General features: G+C 48.4%; 1 protein-coding gene across 6 annotated transcripts in view; it reads right to left on the bottom strand.

Annotated features, from left to right (window-relative positions):
- IL17REL (interleukin 17 receptor E like) overlaps nt 1-19579 on the bottom strand; it is a 53954-nt gene that overhangs the window by 16803 nt on the left and 17572 nt on the right. For all 6 annotated transcript variants that reach the window (XM_064283315.1, XM_064283317.1, XM_064283314.1 and 3 more), the window contains exon 2: nt 18831-18858. In XM_064283315.1, coding sequence (XP_064139385.1) covers nt 18831-18858 — 28 coding nt within the window. The remainder of the gene's footprint in view (nt 1-18830; nt 18859-19579) is intronic.

Here is a 19579-nt window from a genome sequence, read left to right as displayed (position 1 = left end):
CTTGAAAATATGAGAAGTGAGTGGGGAGGGGGAGGAAGACAAAAACAAAAACTATAGAGACCAAGCCTATTTGAAAGAAGCAAATGGAAATTCTAAAAACAAAAAACAAAAAAAACACCAAAACCCACTGCCGTCAAGTCGATTCCGACTCATAGCAACCCTATAGGACAGAGTAGAACTGCCTGGTAGAGTTTCCAAGGAGCACCTGGTGGATTTGAACTGCCGACTTTTTGGTTAGCAGTCGTAGCACTTAACCACTACACCACCAGGGCTTCCAGTGGAAATTCTAGGCACTGTTAAAAAAAAAAATAATCAAACCTCAAAGAAGTTGAAACAAAGTTTGTTGGAGCAGTCACCCTATATGTCTGCAGGGAGATCACTTTGCCTCTAAAAACAAGTAGGCTAGGTACAATTGTTAAAAATAAACCCTTGAGTTAGATCATTTCATAATTTAGTAAACAATTTGCTAATTGTTGAGCGTGAGTCTCCCAAGCATGAAGATAAAATGAAAAAGGAACATTCCCAAGGATTGACAACGTCACACAGAAGTTTTTATGTATTTTTTCCTGAGTAAATACAAGTTTCCGTCGTGATCAGGTACTTATTTAGTGGTTACCAAATTAAAATTAAAAAGTAGCTGCTAAACTTTTGGCCCTTTACCCACCTGCAGCCATGAGATCTCTTGAAATTTAAGTTAAGTAAACCCAGAGTCTTTTTCATTACCTCATAAGGTAATTAATGGTTTTGTTATTGATTACCCTTTTATAGCAGGAAAAAGACAAATTTTCAACGCTGCAAATCAATTTCTTGCAAAAAAAAAAAAAAGGTCAATACTTCTGCAGTTTGGGTCAGGCTTTTTTACAGATAATTTTTGGTTTTGTGGGTAAGAAAAAAACCTTAAAATCAAAATAAGATGTCTGTTATTATATTTTTTCTTCCACAAAACAAAGCCTACAGTAACAAATTAAAAATATAATACATGCTTGTTATGGATTGAACTGTGTCCTCCAAAAATGTGTGTCAATGTGGCTAGGCCACGATTCCCAGTATTGTGTGGTTGTCATCTGTTTGTGATCTCATGTAATTATCCTCTGTGTTGTAAATCCTACCTCTGTGATGTTAAAGAGGCAGGATTAGAGGCAGTTATATTAATGAGGCAGGACTACAGTATTAGGTTGTATCCTGAGTCAATCTCTTTTGAGATATAAAAGAGAGAAGAGGAGAGGGACTTCATTATGACCAAGAAAGAAGCACCAGGAGCAGAGCCTGTCCTTTGGACCCGGGGTCCCTGTGCTGAGAAGCTCCTAGACCAGGGAATATTGATGACAAAGACCTTCCGCCAAAGCCAACACAGAGATAAAGCCTTCTCCTGGAGGTGGCACCCTGAATTCAGACTTCTAGCCTCCAAGACTGTGAGAGAATAATTTTCTGTTTGTTAAAGCCACCCACTAGTGGTATTTCTGTTATAGCAGCACTAAAACTAAGACAATATTTTACGAACAGATTGGACATCACTGAAGAGAGAATTAGTGAACTGGAAGACAGATTCAGAATACAGCAGAGAGACAAGAAGATGAAAAATTAAGAAGAGCGATCAAGAAATGTGGAGAATGAAGTAAAATGCCAAAAATGTTTCAACTAGAGTCCCAGAAGGAAAGGAGAGAATGAGGAGGAGGCAATATTTGAGATGATGGGTAAATTTTCTAAGGCATACACAAGAAAGTAAAAGTATAGACCAGTCTCACATATGAAGATAGTTGAAAAATCCTAAATAAAATTTGAGCAAATAGGTTTGACAGTATATTAAAAACATGATCAAATAGGGTTTATTTCAGGACTGCAAGTGTGGTGCAACATTAGAAAATCTCTCAGTGAAATTCACCTCATTAAAAGATTAAAGGAGAACAATTATATGATTATTTTGTAGATGCATAAAAACTTCATCAATTTCAACACCTTTTCAAGAAAATGTAATAAAATAAGGAAACTAGTCACAGAATCCTTCAACTTCTGTTTCAAGAGCATAAATAAATGATTTGAAAAAGATCCAGATAAATGGCGAGGCATGCTATATTCATTGCTGGAAGACTCAGCTCTGTTTAAGATGTCATTTCTGTCCCAAATTGGTCAATTAATTCAATGCAATTCCAATTAAGATGCCTAGTGAATTTTTCAGGAGATTTGTCAAATGTAATAGGAAATGTGCATCAAAGAGTAAATGTGTACAAAATGCTAATATACCTTTTAAATTTTTCTATTGTAAAAAATAAAATGTAGATACAGAGAATCAGAACAAGAAGAAGTAAATGTAGAGCTTAGTGAATTATTATAAAGCAAACACACTTGATTCACTGCCAGATTGCTCTTCCTTGTGCCCTGCCCCAGTCACAGCTCTTTCCTTCCAAAGTGACTGCTACTCTGACTTTTACAGCGCTTAGTTTCTATGCTTTTATCACCCAAATAGACCTCTCTAAACACTATAATTGAGTCTTGCCTTTTTTTTTAAAAAAAAAGGACAAGCAAAGATGCTTTATTTTTATTATTTTTTTTAAGTTGTGATTTTTTTTTTAATTGTACTTTAGACGAAGGTTTACAGAGCAAGCTAGTTTCTCGTTAAACAATTAATACACATATTGTTTTGTGACATTGGTTGCCAACCCCACGACATATCAACACTCTCCCTTTCTCGACCTTGGGTTCCCATTACCAGCTTTCCTGTCCCCTCCTGCCTTCTCATCTTTGTCCCTGGGCTGGTGTGCCTGTTTAGTCTTGTTTTGTTTTATGGGCCTGTCTAATCTTTGGTGCATAGTGGTTAAGTGCTACGGCTGCTAACCAAAAGGTCAGCAGTTGGAATCCACCAGGCGCTCCTTGGAAACTCTATGGGGCAGTTCTACTCTGTCCTACAGGGTCTCTATGGGTCGGAATTGACTCGACGGCAACAGGTTCGGTTCAGTTCAGTTCGGTTCTAATCTTTGGCTGAAGGGTGAACCTCAGGAGTGACTTCATTACTGAGCTGAAAGGGTGTCCAGAGGCCATACTCTCAGGGTTTCTCCAGTCACTGTCGGGCCAGTCTGGTCTTCTTTTGTGTGTGTGTGAGTTAGAATTTTGTCCTATGCTTTTTTCCAGCTCTGTCTGGGACCCTCTATTGTGATCCCTGTCAGAGCAGTCAGTGGTGGTAGCCCGGCATTGTCTAGTTGTGCTGGACTCAGTCTGGTGGAGGCTGTGGTAGTTGTGGTCCATTAGTCCTTTGGACTAATCTTTCTCTTGTGTCTTTGGTTTTCTTCATTCTCCCTTGCTCCAGATGGAGTGAGACCAGTGGAATATCTTAGATGGCCACTCATAAGATTTTAAGACCCCAGACGCTATGCACCCAAGTAGAATGTAGAACATTTTGTTTATAAACTATGTTATGACAATTGAGCTCACTGTTATGTTATGCCCTGAGAGCATGGTCTCCAACGCCCTCAGCCCAGTAATGTGGTCCCTCAGGGAGTTTGGACGTGTCTACGGAGCTTCCATGGTCTTGCTTTGGTCAAGTTGTGCTGGCCTCCCCAGTACTGTGTACTGTCCTACCCTTCACCAAAGTGACCACTTATCTATTGCCTATGTAGTGATTTTCCCTCCCTACTGCTCCCCTCCCTTGTAACTATCAAAGTTTGCTTCTTTTTGTGTGTAAATCTTTTCATAAGTTTTTATAGTAGTGGTCTCATATAGTATTTGTCCTTTCGTGACTGACTTATTTCACTCAGCATAATGCCCTCCATATTCACCCATGTTGTCATGTGCTTCACATATTCATCATTGTTTTTTATTGTTGTGTAGTGTTCCATTGTGTGTATGTACCATAGTTTGTTTATCCATTCATCTGTTGATGGGCACCTAGGTTGCTTCCATCTTTTTGTTATTGTGAACAATGCTGCAGTAAACATGGGTGCACATATGACTATTCCTGTAATGGCTCTTATTTCTCCAGAATGTATTCCTATAAGTGGGATTGCTGGATCATATGGTATTTCTATTTCTAACTTTTTAACAAAGCGCCATATTATTTTCCAAAATGGTTGTACCACTTTGCATCCCCATCAGCAGTGCATAAGAGTTCCAATCTCCCTATAACTTCTCCAACATTTGTTGTGTTGTTTTTTTGATTAGTGCCAGTAATGTCAGGGTGAGACGTTATCTCATTGTGGTTTTGATTTGCATTTCTCTAATGAATCTTGCTGTTTTTTTAAAAATATATGTCTTTGAAGTCTCTTTTTAATCTACAAGTTGTCTTTCTTGCAGTTGTTGTGTTGAAGAAGCCAGGCTCTTTGACCTGTCGATGGTCCCCTGGTCTGGATGTTGCTTTCCTCATGGTGCAGTTCAGCAAGAATCTCTGTCTCCTGTATTTCTGACAAATTGGCAGGAGGACCGAGAGGCCTGATTACACTTGGGTTGAGCTCCTTGCAGGACTGCGGTGGGGTTGGGTGCTTTCATGAGAAGGCACGTCATGTCTGGTCACCTCTCCTTTTTGATGCCAGCAGTCACTGGTGCTGAGCTCATTTAACCAAATAAATAAAACAAACCAGTTGCCATTGAGCTGATTCCAACTCATGGCAGCCCCACGTGTGCAGAGTAGAACTGCTCTGTAGGGTTCTCAAGGCCATGACCTTTCAGAAGATTGCCAGACCTGTCTTCCAAGTTGCCTCTGTGTGGATTTTGAACTGCCAGCCTTTTGGTTAAAAGCCAAGCACTTAACCATTTGCACCATGCAGAGGCTCTTACTCAGTTCACTGGAGAGGGTAGAATGGTGATAGTCTATCATTTTGTTGTCTGTTAGTTGGAATAGTTTTGTGAGGAGATGCTTCTCCTCTTCTGGTGTTTCACTCCTCAGAGGTAGAGTTTATAGAAGGAAGACAGAATTAAAGCTTGGCAATTTCCTTTTATTTGCCCACTTTTCAAGATAATGAATTGGTCACCTGTCATTCACAGGAGATGAATGATTCTTTTATTTTTTAAACAATATCATTATGAATTATGACAGGCTGCCACTGTGGGGGTTTGCATGATGCTGGAAGCTATGTGACCGTTATTCAGATACCAGCAGGTTTACCCATGGCAGACAGGCTTCAGCTAAGCTTCCAGACTAAGACTAGGAAGAAGGGCCCAGCAGTCTGCTTCTGAAAAGAATTAGCCGGTGAAAACCTTATGAATAGCAATGGAACATTGTCTGATATGGTGCCGGAAGATGAGCCCCCCAGGTTGGAAGGCACCCAAAAGATGACTGGGGAAGAGCTGCCTCCTCAAAGGAGAGTCGATCTTAATAACGTGGATGGAGTCAAGCGTTCTGAACCTTCATTTGCTGATGTAGCATGACTCAAAATAAGAAGAAACAGCTGTAAACATCCATTAATATTCAGAACGTGGAATGTACAAAGTATGAAACTGGGACGGTTGAAAATCACCAAAAAAGAAATGGAATGCATAAACATTGATATCATAGGCATTAGTGAGCTGAAATGGACTGGTGTTGGGTATTTTGAATCAGACAATCATGTGATCTACTATGCCGGGGAATGACAAATTGAAGAGGAATGGCATTGCATTCATCGTAAAAAAGAGAATATTTCAAGATCTATTTTGAAGTACAATGCTGTCAGAGATAGGATAATATCCATATGCTTACAAGGCGCACCTTTCACCATACCTATTCAATCTGTATGCTGAGCAAATAATCGGTGAAGCTGGACGATATGAAGAAGAACAGGGCATCAGGATTGGAGGAAGACTCATTAACAACCTGTGTTATGGACGTCAACACAGCCTTGCTTGCTGGAAGTGAAGAGGACTTAGTGCACTTACTGGTGAAGATCAAAGACCACAGCCTTCAGTATGGATTACACCTCAACATAAAGAAAACAAAAATCCTCACAACTGGACCAATAAGCAAAATCATGATAAATGGAGAAAAGATTGAAGTTGTCAAGGATTCCATTTTACTTGGATCCACAATCAACACCTCCAGAAGCAGCAGTTAAGAAATCAAAGGACGCATTGCATTGGGCAAATTGGCTGCAAAAGACCCTTTCAAAGTGTTGAAAAGCAAAGATGTCACCTTGAGGACTAAGGTGTGTCTAACCCAAGCCATGGTGTTTTCAATTGCCTCACATGCATGTGAAAGCTGGACAATGAATGAGGAAGACCAAAGAAGAATTGTCGCCTTTGAATTGTGGTGTTGGCGAAGAATATTGAATATGCCATGGACTGCCAAAAGGATGAACAGAACAAATCTGTCTTGGAAGAAGTACAACCAGAATGTTCCTTAAAGCAAGGATGGCGAGACTGTGCCTCACATACTTTGGAGGTGTTATCAGGAGGGATCGGTCTCTGGAGAAGGACATCATGCTTGGTAAAGCAGAGGGTCAGTGAAAAAGGGGAAGACCCTTGACACAGTGGCTGCAACAATGGGCTTAAGCATAGCAACAATTGTGAGGATGGCAAAGAACAGGGCAGTGTTTCGTTCTGTTGTGCATGGAGTTGCTATGAGTCGGAACTGACTCGACGGCACCTAACAACAACAACAACATCATTAATATCACTTGCAAGTAAAATTTTGCTGAAGATCATTCAAAAATGGCTGCAGCAGTACACTGACAAGGAACTGCCATAAATTCAGGCCGGGTTCAGAAGAGGATGTGGAACCAGGGATATCATTGCTGACGTCAGGTGGAGCCTTGCTGAAAGCAGAGAATACCAGAAAGATGTTTACCTGTGTTTTATTGACTATGCAAAGGCATTCAACTGTGTGGATCATAATAACATTGCAAAGAATGGGAATTCCAGAATACCTAATTGTGCTCATGAGGAACCTGTACATAGATCAAGAGGCAGTTGTTTGAACAGAACAAGTGGTTACTGCATGGTTTAAAGTCAGGAAAGGTGTGCGTCAGGGTTGTATTCTTTCACCATACCTATTTAATCTGTATGCTGAGCAAATAATACAAGAAGCTGGACGATATGAAGAAGAACGGGGCATCAGAATGAGAAAGACTCATTAACAACCTGCGTTATACAGATGACACAGCCTTGCTTGCTGAAAGTGAAAAGGACTTGACGCACGTACTGACGAAGATCAAAGACCACAGCCTTCAGTATGGATTACACCTCAACATAAAGAAAACAAAAATCCTCACAACTGGACCAATGAGCAACATCATGATAAATGGAGAAAAGATTGAAGTTGTCAAAGATTTCATTTTACTTGGATCCACAATCAACACCCATGAAAGCAGCAGTCAGGAAATCAAGACACATTGCATTGGGCAAACCTGCTGCAAAAGACTTCTTTAAAGTGTTGAAGAGCAAAGATGTCGACTTGAAGACTAAGGTGCACCTGACCCAAGTTATGGTGTTTTCAATCACCTCATATGCATGCAAAAACTGGGTAATGAATAAGGAAGACAGAAGAATTGATGCCTTTAAATTGTGGTGTTGCTGAAGAATATTAAATGTACCATAGACCTCCAAAAGAACAAACAAATCTGTCCTGGAAGAAGTACAACCAGAATGCTCCTTAGAAGCAAGTATGGTGAGACTACGTCTCACATACTTTAGACATATTATCAGGAAGGACATCATGCTTGGTAACATAGAGAGCCAACAAAAAAGAGGAAGACCCTCAATAAGATGGACTGACACAGTGGCTACAACAATGGGCTCAATCATAGCAATGATTGTGTGGATGGCACAGGACCGGGCAGTGTTTCGTTCTGTTGTACATAGGGCTGCTATGAGTTGAAACCAACTTGATGGCACCTAACAGCAACAACAATTATGAATTATGGGTTTAAACATGGGTTGTAATTCATTGCAATTCTTATTCTTCTTTGAAGCTCAAACTATATCCTTTTTGCCTAGTGGGAGCCTCTTCAAGTTGGCTCCTGAGTACTTCTGACGTGTCTTTGATATCTTCCTTGCTCTCTGGCATGACAAGGTGTTCCAGGATTTTTGGGTACATTTTCTGCCCCAGGCTGGGAATCAGTCATTTCTCCGAGAAGCCCTGCCTGGTTTCTTTCAGTCGGAGAAATTGTCTCAAGACAACAGCCTGGGCACTAGGGAGGTTCACTGGCATGCACTGGCCATTGGTTCTGGGATTTTTCTGTACACACAGCTAGGGTATATGCAGGTAAAACACCTCATGAGTTCACACTTATATTTCCGATTCAAAGTAAAGGCTTTCCTTAACCTCTTCTACATGACATCTGTATCTGCTGGCTTCCATGCCAACAACCGTGATTCTTAAGAACACAAGGAATAATAGAATTAAAATATTTCATCATTACTCATGTACTGTATTTCACATAACATGCACAACCTCAAACATCACAAAGTGGGTAACTTATAAGAACAGACATTTATTCTCTCACAGTTTTTAAGTCTGGGACTCCAAATCAAGGTGTTGGCAGGGCTATGTTTACTCTGAAGTCTCTAGGGGAGACACTTCCGTGTCTCTCTCAGCTTCTGGTGGACCCAGGTGTTACTTGGCGTGCAGATGCACCTTCACACGGCCGTCCTCCCTCTGTGTCTTGAAGGTCAGTTTTGCTGCCTGTGTTCTTCTGGCGTAAAGTGTAACTGTTGAAAAGTCTGATGATAACACACATTTCTTTCCCTTATAATTTGCATGCTCTTTTTACCTAGACACCCAAAGTTTTTTTTTTTTTCTTTAAAATCCACTCATTTTACTAGAACATGTTTTGGTGTCGGATGTCAGAGGCTAATATACTCAGGTACGTGGTTGGCCCTTTCAACACGTCATTTCAAAAAAATGTGTTTTACCACCTCCTTTAACTATAATTCTTAGTGTCTGTTCTATTGTTTTGGTGTTCTTCTTTAGGCTCTCCTCATCTGTATTTTGGATATTCTTCCCCTATCTTCTGGATTTGTCACTTTTTAAATTTCTTTTTGATTTAAAAAAATGTCCTTTTCACCTTCTATATTCTCTGAAGGCACTGAATATTGGGGTTATTGCTCTTGAGTTCTCTCGGTCTTCATTTCTGAATGATTTTTCCCTTTATTTCTAATTCTGAATTCTGTCATCTCATTTCTGAGTGTTTCTGATTTACATTGTTCTTCAATGTCTTGTGCCATTTCTTTGTTTGTTTGTTTTAACATGTGACCCTGGTGCACTCTGCTAGTCTGTGATCCTGGTGCACTGTCCTTGTTTGTGCGCATGTTACTCTGTCCTTTTTAAAAATCATGACTTTGTATGGGACTTGTCCTTGATATTATTCCGTTACTTATATTCATGTGACTTTAGTTTTTCTGAACGTTTAGAAAGTGGCTTGGTTTTGGTTGCTTTTCTAACTTCACAAAATTCCCCCTTTCATTTTTCACGTAGTGTTTAAAATTAGGGTGGATTGCTTTTTCATTTTTCTTGGCTCTTTTCCGTTCTCCTGCTTTTATCTGTACCTCTCTTTTCCTCTGTCTCTGTTTGTCCTTTGTCTTTATCCTGCTCAACTTGGATTCCACTTCTAGTTTCTCACTGTGTGAGGACCTGTCTTACAGCGGTCACAGGTCTGGGCTCCTCAGGCCCCTGCACACCTCCCCTCTGGCACCTGCACCTACCTGCAAACCCTCCCATCTTCTGTTGCTTTGCCCAGGTGGCTGCCACATCATCCAGTGAGTACTCATGGTTGCTGATTTGGGGCTTCCCTGATGCCAGGCTCATCAGACATTCCTCCACCCATCTGCCTCCCCCTGTTCCAACAGATCGGGTAAGACACAGGCCTTGAGGCCTTGGCGCTTATCTTTGGAGGTTTGTGGAGTACACCCCAGCTTCTTGTCCACTTTCTTAGTATCTAACTGCTCTGTCTGCATCTGAGGATTCTGGAAAGTCCAGCGGGCACACGGCCACCACCTTCCCAAGATAAACTTGAAGAAAGAAAAAGGAACAAAGAGGTGGACTCGATCTACCAGACATCACTGACTAGCACAGGCTTATAATGAGTGAGACAGCATGGTGTTGGCTCAGAACAGACAGAGGGGGCAAAGAACCAATGTGGCAGCTGGCAAAAGTGCCCACACAGGCCAGGGGGGCAGGGAGGAGCGGGGCTAACTAACCAATGGAGCAGCCACAGTAAATTAAAACTGGATTCCTACTTTACCCTAGACAGAGATAGAGCCTAGATGAATGAAAGACCTAAATGTGGAAAACAAAACTCCAAACAATTAGAAGGAAATAGAGAAAGTCTTTAGGACCTCAGAATTGGGAAAAATTTCTTAAAAGACACCATTGTAAGCTTTCACCTAAAGTACAAGAAAAAAAAGAAAAAAGATACCCCGAATCCACAAACTCACTAGAGAGGAGACTGATAAATACAATTCCATCAACATTAAAAGCTTCTGAGGGGCATTAAAGCAAAACAAAAACTGAAACCCGTTCCTGTCAAGTCGATTCTGGCTCATACTGACCCTATAGGATGGAGTAGAACTGCCCCATAGGGTTTCCAAGGAGGCTGGGAACCTTGGGACACCTTGTCATGGAGATTTTGTGACTCTCTGACCTGATGTCCCCACTGTGAGGTGGGTCAACTCAGACCCGATGATGAACCAGGTGTAAGGGCCCAACAGGCCTTATTAGCCAAATAAAAAAAAAAAAAAAGGAATTGGTATATTCAGAATCCAGACGACCTGGTGGATTTGAACTGCTGACCTTTTGGTTAACAGCCAAGCTCTTAACCCCTGCGCCACCAGGATCCTCTGAAAGGCATTAGATATTCTAAACAAGGCTAAAAAGAAAAGGTAGATAGAAAAGGATGGACGCTTTTGTTGTCGAACCCTAGGAAGTGGGTCCTTGTCCAGCACACTCAGACTTGTCAATTATCTGGACACCGGTCTTTGAAAAAGAGAAAGTAACTTTATTGCAATGAGCACAGCAAGAAATTGAGATGAGGTCCCTCAGATCCAGGCTCCCCGAACTGCAGGGAAACAGGCCTTATATGTGATTTGGTCAGCAAGATGGCGCCCGCACAGGTGTTCTGGGGAGGGAAAACTCTAGAAGGGAAAACCCAGGAAACAGGAGGCGACATGGTTCTTGCTGGACCTCTCGCTTCAAAATACGGTCCGCCTGATGATTTTCCTTTGATTCGTTCCTCCTGCGTCCTCTGTTGAGGTCAATTAGTGGTCACGGCTGGGCCTTTTGCTTATAAAGGGCTGGCCACATCTGATTTGGGCTAGTTTAAGGACTGATAGAAATGTCCTGGCATTAGTAAGGTCAGGTTATAGTTTGTGATGCCTAGAACAGTCTAGGAGTAACTGCCCACGGTACAGGAACCCCTTGCAGAGATAACAGCGACAGTGCCAGCAGGAACAGGAAGCACAAGCAGCCAGACTGAACCACTGGCCGAGGGTACCAGCAGGTGAGGCACGGAGGAGACACCCGCGGGGCCAAGATGTGATGAGCACGTGCTCAGTCTCACTGATAATCCACCATCACCACTACTGGCTGCCGGCGAGTCAACTCTGACTCACAGCGCCCCCAAGTGCATCAGAGTAGGACTGTGCTCTATAGGGTTTTCAATGGCTGATTCCTTGGCAGTAGATTGCCAGGACTTTCTTCTGAGGTGCCCCTGGGTTAGCAATTGAGAGCTTGACTGTTTGCACCACCCAGGGACTCCTGATAATCAGAGAAACGCAAACTAAAATGAGCTTCCCAGTGATGGTTGTGGAATAAAGCTGCTGCCGCATAAAACATCCCCCCAGTACTGTCATACTCAGCAAAGATATCATAACACCCAGAAAGTGATCGCCCGCAGCAGGCAAACAACCAGAGGGCACAGACCCGAGCCGTCGGCCCCGAGAAGCTGCCGGTAGGAAAACAGAGGGAGAGTCCAAGGCCCAGGTCCTCCTCCGCACTTACCCAGGGCCATATAGGCGAGATGAGAAAACCCTAAAGATTCTCCACGAAGCTGCCCCGTCTGGAGAGCAGCAAGCCTGGGGCGTGTCCTTCTCTTTCCACCACTCTGGCTGGGGTGCGAGGTCAAATGTGCAGCAGAGAGAGGGTGCCGTGGTGGTACCAGGGCTTCTGCTACACTGGGGGTGTCCAAAGACTGAGGGCCTCTCCTACCCCCACTGCCCCAGGACTAGACTACACCCTCAGAAAGCGCATCACACTGGCCAAGTTTCCTCTCTCCCTGACACACCTGGCACTGCCAGACAGGGGGGTAGGTGCTGGAACTCCCAGCCCTTCACACTGCTGCTCCCAGAGGAAATGCATGGGTTTTGGTTCAAACAGAGTGGGAAGGGAGGTAGAGGGTCTGAAAGGAGCTGCTAGTGTGACCAAGATGTAAAGAAATGTCTCAAACACACTATGGAAAAAATAACAGTGAACAAAAGGAAGGAAGGGAAGTTGGAGGAAGAGAGCAACAGAGAAAGACACACACAGAGCATGGGACAGGAGGAGATGTGACCCAAGGGGTAGAGGGAAGTGCCTGAAGGTGCTTCCAGCTGTGTTGTGGTTCTTGTCAGCTGCCATCGGCCCGACCGCAGACTCATGCTGACCCCACGCACAGTGGAGCAAAACACTGTCGGGTCCTGCAGCACGGCCGTGATTAGTTGTGGATCAGATGGTTGTGAGCCATAGGGGTTTTGTTAGCTGATTTTGGGAAGCAGATCGCCAGGTCTTCCTTCCTAGTTCATCTGTCATGGCTTGAATTGTGTCACCCCGAAATATCTGTCAGCTCGGCTAGGTCATGATTCCTTTGTATGACTGTCTACCATTTTATCATCGGATGTGATTTCCCTATATGATATCACTATGATGTAATGAGATGGATTAGTGGCAGTTATATGGACGAGGTCTACAAGATTAGATTGTGTCTTAAGCCAATCTCTTTTGAGATATAAAAGAGAAAAGTGGGCAGAGAGACATGGGGACCTCATATCACCAAGAAAGCAGCAGCGGGAGCAGAGCGTAACCTTCAGACCTGGGGTTCCTGTGTTGAGAAGCTCCTAGACCACGGGAAAATTGATGACAAGGATCTTCCTCCAGACCCAACAGAGACAGAAAGCCTTCCCCTAGAGCTGACGCCCAGAATTTGGACTTTAAGCCCACTTTACTGTGAGAGAATAAATTTCTCTCTGTTAAAGCCATTCACTTGTGGTATTTCTGTTACAGCAGTGCTAGATGACCAAGACACCGTCTTAGTCTGGAAGCTCCACTGAAACCTGTTCAGCAACACGCAAGCTTCCGCTGGCAGACAGGTGGCGGCTGCACGTGAAGCGCATCGAGGCAGTGGTGGCTCAGGGCCTTGCCTTCCACGCAGGAGACCCAGGTTTGAGTCCTCGCTGATGCAAAGCTCCCAGCTATGGCACATCTTAATAAGGACACAGAATCAATGAAAGATGGCCAAACAGCAGGATAATCCAAAAAGGAGGACGGCTGACCCAAGAAACAAAGTGAGGACCCAGACGATCCCGTTACAGAACTGATACGTACGTGAGAAATGCAGGGAACGGGGTAGACGTGGCTGAAAAGTAAATCGTTGGCTTAGAATGGCTGAGATAATTATAGTAAAAGCAACAGAAAAAATCAAAGAGATTAACCAGAGAGAAGCTACCAGATACTGGAAGCCAAAGACAATCCAATATGAAGACAATTGAAGTCCCTGATGCAGAGAACTCACAAGACTGCTCAAAGGTAAAATTTTAAAAAATGTCCCCGAAATTGTGAAAGACATAAACCTGGGGGTCCAGGAAAAGTGACAATAACAGGTGCCACCAAGCTGCAGCTTGTTAAGTTGTGGCATTTCAGGGATGGAAAAAGAAATCTCTAGGCACCCAGGCAGAAGAATCAGGTTGTCATCAGACTTCTCCACGGCAGATACTGTCAGAAGACAATAGAGCAACATCCACAAGGGTCTGAAGCAGAGAGTCACATGACTCAAGAAGACAAGAGGTGGATTTTCCCAAATAAAAGCAATGGCAGATACCCCCAGATGGGAGAATCCAGGAGCAGAACTAGCAGTGGTCATGTAGAGACCCTGACAGTGGGAGAGGGCCAGAGGCTCAAGGCTTAGAGCAGGCAGTCCCCACACTACCCCGATGGACACACGAAGGTCAGAAACATGAGGACTCCGGCTTCTCAATGTTCTTCACAATTTCCTTCCTTATCCTTGAGGAAACAATGTCTCTTGAGGTGAAGAAACATTTAATTAATTAAAGTCTGGCATTATTTTTTGCTTATTTTTCTACTAAGCTCAAGTAAAATGAAATAAAATACTTATTTTAAATGACATAAAGCGATTTTGCTTTTATAAGATGGTTTTTACCTGTTTACCTTGCTACCTGTGTATTTGCCTACAAAAATATCTAGAACAATGCTTACCTAATGTAAATGATACTTATTTCTATATGGGGGCTTTGGAGTGAGTTTTGTTTTAGCTTTCTTCCTTATATACTCCACATCACTTATATTCCTTTTAAAAAACATATGCGATATTTACAAAGGCAATAGAGTTGTTTAAAACAAAAAAGCCAATGAGATACCATTTTACACTGCACAAAAAGGAAAAAGGTAGGAGGAAGGGGGGCTTCCTGTACTGCTGGTGGGGATGTGAACTGTGCAGCCCCTTTGAGGGGGCGATGCGGCATCGTTCAATATGGTAGAAGATGTGCCCCTTGTGTGCCCAGTGAGCCCGAGTCCGCATCTGGGCATGTCCAGGGCACCTTGATGTGGGCATGTGGCCATAAGCGGGGATGTCCAGGAGGCCTTGCTGTGGGCATGGGGCCATGAGCAGGGATGTCCAGGGGGCCTTGCTGTGGGCATGGGGCCATGAGCAGGGATGTCCAGGGGGCCTTGCTGTGGGCATGGGGCCATGAGCAGGGATGTCCAGGGGGCCTTGCTGTGGGCATGGGGCCATGAGCAGGGATGTCCAGGGGGCCTTGCTGTGGGCATGGGGCCATGAGCAGGAATGTCCAGGGGGCCTTGCTGTGGGCATGGGGCCATGAGCAGGGATGTCCAGGGGGCCTTGCTGTGGGCATGGGGCCATGAGCAGGGATGTCCAGGGGGCCTTGCTGTGGGCATGGGGCCATGAGCAGGAAGGTCCAGGGGGCCTTGCTGTGGGCATGGGGCCATGAGCAGGAAGGTCCAGGGGGCCTTGCTGTGGGCATGGGGCCATGAGCAGGAAGGTCCAGGGGGCCTTGCTGTGGGCATGGGGCCATGAGCAGGGATGTCCAGGGGGCCTTGCTGTGGGCATGGGGCCATGAGCAGGGATGTCCAGGGGGCCTTGCTGTGGGCATGGGGCCATGAGCAGGAAGGTCCAGGGGGCCTTGCTGTGGGCATGGGGCCATGAGCAGGAAGGTCCAGGGGGCCTTGCTGTGGGCATGGGGCCATGAGCAGGGATGTCCAGGGGGCCTTGCTGTGGGCATGGGGCCATGAGCAGGGATGTCCAGGGGGCCTTGCTGTGGGCATGGGGCCATGAGCAGGGATGTCCAGGGGGCCTTGCTGTGGGCATGGGGCCATGAGCAGGGATGTCCAGGGGGCCTTGCTGTGGGCATGGGGCCATGAGCAGGGATGTCCAGGGGGCCTTGCTGTGGGCATGGGGCCATGAGCAGGGATGTCCAGGGGGCCTTGCTGTGGGCATGGGGCCATGAGCAGGGATGTCCAGGGGGCCTTGCTGTGGGCATGGGGCCATGAGCAGGAATGTCCAGGGGGCCTTGCTGTGGGCATGGGGCCATGAGCAGGAAGGTCCAGGGGGCCTTGCTGTGGGCATGGGGCCATGAGCAGGAATGTCCAGGGGGCCTTGCTGTGGGCATGGGGCCATGAGCAGGAAGGTCCAGGGGGCCTTGCTGTGGGCATGGGGCCATGAGCAGGAAGGTCCAGGGGGCCTTGCTGTGGGCATGGGGCCATGAGCAGGAAGGTCCAGGGGGCCTTGCTGTGGGCATGGGGCCATGAGCAGGGATGTCCAGGGGGCCTTGCTGTGGGCATGGGGCCATGAGCAGGGATGTCCAGGGGGCCTTGCTGTGGGCATGGGGCCATGAGCAGGGATGTCCAGGGGGCCTTGCTGTGGGCATGGGGCCATGAGCAGGAAGGTCCAGGGGGCCTTGCTGTGGGCATGGGGCCATGAGCAGGAAGGTCCAGGGGGCCTTGCTGTGGGCATGGGGCCATGAGCAGGAAGGTCCAGGGGGCCTTGCTGTGGGCATGGGGCCATGAGCAGGAAGGTCCAGGGGGCCTTGCTGTGGGCATGGGGCCATGAGCAGGGATGTCCAGGGGGCCTTGCTGTGGGCACGGGGCCATGAGCAGGGATGTCCAGGGGGCCTTGCTGTGGGCACGGGGCCATGAGCAGGAAGGTCCAGGGGGCCTTGCTGTGGGCACGGGGCCATGAGCAGGAAGGTCCAGGGGGCCTTGCTGTGGGCATGGGGCCATGAGCAGGAAGGTCCAGGGGGCCTTGCTGTGGGCATGGGGCCATGAGCAGGAAGGTCCAGGGGGCCGTGCTGTGGGCATGGGGCCATGAGCAGGAAGGTCCAGGGGGCCTTGCTGTGGGCATGGGGCCATGAGCAGGGATGTCCAGGGGGCCTTGCTGTGGGCATGGGGCCATGAGCAGGAAGGTCCAGGGGGCCTTGCTGTGGGCATGGGGCCATGAGCAGGGATGTCCAGGGGGCCTTGCTGTGGGCATGGGGCCATGAGCAGGGATGTCCAGGGGGCCTTGCTGTGGGCATGGGGCCATGAGCAGGAAGGTCCAGGGGGCCTTGCTGTGGGCATGGGGCCATGAGCAGGAAGGTCCAGGGGGCCTTGCTGTGGGCATGGGGCCATGAGCAGGAAGGTCCAGGGGGCCTTGCTGTGGGCATGGGGCCATGAGCAGGAAGGTCCAGGGGGCCTTGCTGTGGGCATGGGGCCATGAGCAGGAAGGTCCAGGGGGCCTTGCTGTGGGCATGGGGCCATGAGCAGGGATGTCCAGGGGGCCTTGCTGTGGGCATGGGGCCATGAGCAGGGATGTCCAGGGGGCCTTGCTGTGGGCATGGGGCCATGAGCAGGAAGGTCCAGGGGGCCTTGCTGTGGGCATGGGGCCATGAGCAGGAAGGTCCAGGGGGCCTTGCTGTGGGCATGGGGCCATGAGCAGGAAGGTCCAGGGGGCCTTGCTGTGGGCATGGGGCCATGAGCAGGAAGGTCCAGGGGGCCTTGCTGTGGGCATGGGGCCATGAGCAGGAAGGTCCAGGGGGCCTTGCTGTGGGCATGGGGCCATGAGCAGGGATGTCCAGGGGGCCTTGCTGTGGGCATGGGGCCATGAGCAGGGATGTCCAGGGGGCCTTGCTGTGGGCATGGGGCCATGAGCAGGAAGGTCCAGGGGGCCTTGCTGTGGGCATGGGGCCATGAGCAGGAAGGTCCAGGGGGCCTTGCTGTGGGCATGGGGCCATGAGCAGGGATGTCCAGGGGGCCTTGCTGTGGGCATGGGGCCATGAGCAGGAATGTCCAGGGGGCCTTGCTGTGGGCATGGGGCCATGAGCAGGGATGTCCAGGGGGCCTTGCTGTGGGCATGGGGCCATGAGCAGGAATGTCCAGGGGGCCTTGCTGTGGGCATGGGGCCATGAGCAAGGATGTCCAGGGGGCCTTGCTGTGGGCATGGGGCCATGAGCAGGGATGTCCAGGGGGCCTTGCTGTGGGCATGGGGCCATGAGCAGGGATGTCCAGGGGGCCTTGCTGTGGGCATGGGGCCATGAGCAGGGATGTCCAGGGGGCCTTGCTGTGGGCATGGGGCCATGAGCAGGGATGTCCAGGGGGCCTTGCTGTGGGCATGGGGCCATGAGCAGGGATGTCCAGGGGGCCTTGCTGTGGGCATGGGGCCATGAGCAGGGATGTCCAGGGGGCCTTGCTGTGGGCATGGGGCCATGAGCAGGGATGTCCAGGGGGCCTTGCTGTGGGCATGGGGCCATGAGCAGGGATGTCCAGGGGGCCTTGCTGTGGGCATGGGGCCACGAGCAGGGATGTCCAGGGGGCCTTGCTGTGGGCATGGGGCCATGAGCAGGAAGGTCCAGGGGGCCTTGCTGTGGGCATGGGGCCATGAGCAGGGATGTCCAGGGGGCCTTGCTGTGGGCATGGGGCCATGAGCAGGAAGGTCCAGGGGGCCTTGCTGTGGGCATGGGGCCATGAGCAGGAAGGTCCAGGAGCACTGTTTCCGGACGGCTGCGGGTGTCTTGGTGAGGTGGGGTTGGGGAGACCAGAGCAACTCGGCTCACCCCACTCTTCAGGGGATACCTCAACTGCCTGTGATGTCATTAGGGTTGGTGTCACCCAGTGCCGTAACTCACGGTGTCACCTCCCCCCAACCGGGGTGGCTGGGCCAGCCAGTGAGCCCCCCTCCGTGGGTGCTGTCCCACCCCTGCACAGGGTGAGAGCTGCCTGGCGCTGCCCCCTTCAGCTACACCCCTCACAACTCCCCTCAGCTCCTCCCTCCTCCCATTGGCCAAGGCAGAGACCTTCCTCTCAGCCCAATGGGGGGCACAGTAACCTGGTCACCTGCACCCTGACTGGCAGATGATGGGGGCGGTCACGAGTTACCACACTGGGTGACAGGTGACACCAGCTCTAGTGATGCCGCTGCCTTGGGTCCCCTCCTCCAGCAGCACTGACCTGCCTCCTGCCACTGCCACTACGGACCCTGGGGTCATTTTGGTGTCACCCCTTTGACAGTGTCAAGGGATGTAGTTCGCACCCCTGCACTACCCTAGTGATGCCGTTGGGTGTAGCCCACCCTCCTGTGTGGGGTGGACAAGGCAACCCTGACAGGCCTGGGTGGACCTGGGGGTGCGTGTCCCACCCAGCAGCCCCCTGCCCCAAGAAGCTGAGAAGTACTCACGGTTTGTGCGGCTCTTGCAGGCAAAGCCCTGTAGACAGAACAAGAAGGGTTAGAAGCTGAAGGGTCGGCCCAGCCACCTCTTGCCCCACCCTGTGACCCAGCTCCAGAGTCACATGCCCCATCCTGTCTCGGCCCTGCTCCTCACTCTCTGGTGGGGCCTGAGGTTCCTCCTCCATGTCTGGGGGGCTCTCAGGGGGTGCTCTCGGGGATGCCTAAGAAGGTCAGCCCAAGGCCTGGCACACCAGTATTGCTTAGTAAACAGTGCGGGCGGGACCAGGCTCCACGTGGCACTCCAGGCCCACTACCCGCTGTCCCAGCCTGGGCTCCAGAACTTCCGGCTGGCTCGCAGCTCCACAGACCTACCCTCCACTGCTCTTACTCATGGAACAAGTACTGAGTGAGCAGCCACTACGTGCCGGGCACTGCTTGGGTGCTGGGGACACATGAATAAGACAAAACAGACAAAAATCCCCACCTTCAGAGGGTTTACACTCTGCAGTAGAGGAGACATAATCTCAGAAACAGTGAATCACACTTGATTTTCGATGCTGACAAGTGATATGGGGAACTAGCAGAGGGATCGCGGGAATGTCTGGGGGAAGTGTGGACTGTATTCTAGATGAAGGGCCAGCAAGGCGTCGTGGAGGGGGTAATTTGGGTGACTGCTGAAGGCGTGAGGGCGTGAGCCATGGGAATACTTGGGAGAGGCGTTCTAGCACAGTGTTCGCCTGTGAAAATTCCCTCCCCAG

This window comes from Loxodonta africana, chromosome 4 (assembly GCF_030014295.1).
Source record: "Loxodonta africana isolate mLoxAfr1 chromosome 4, mLoxAfr1.hap2, whole genome shotgun sequence".
NCBI classification, from domain to species: domain Eukaryota; kingdom Metazoa; phylum Chordata; class Mammalia; order Proboscidea; family Elephantidae; genus Loxodonta; species Loxodonta africana.
This window is presented reverse-complemented; position numbering and strand designations above follow the sequence as displayed.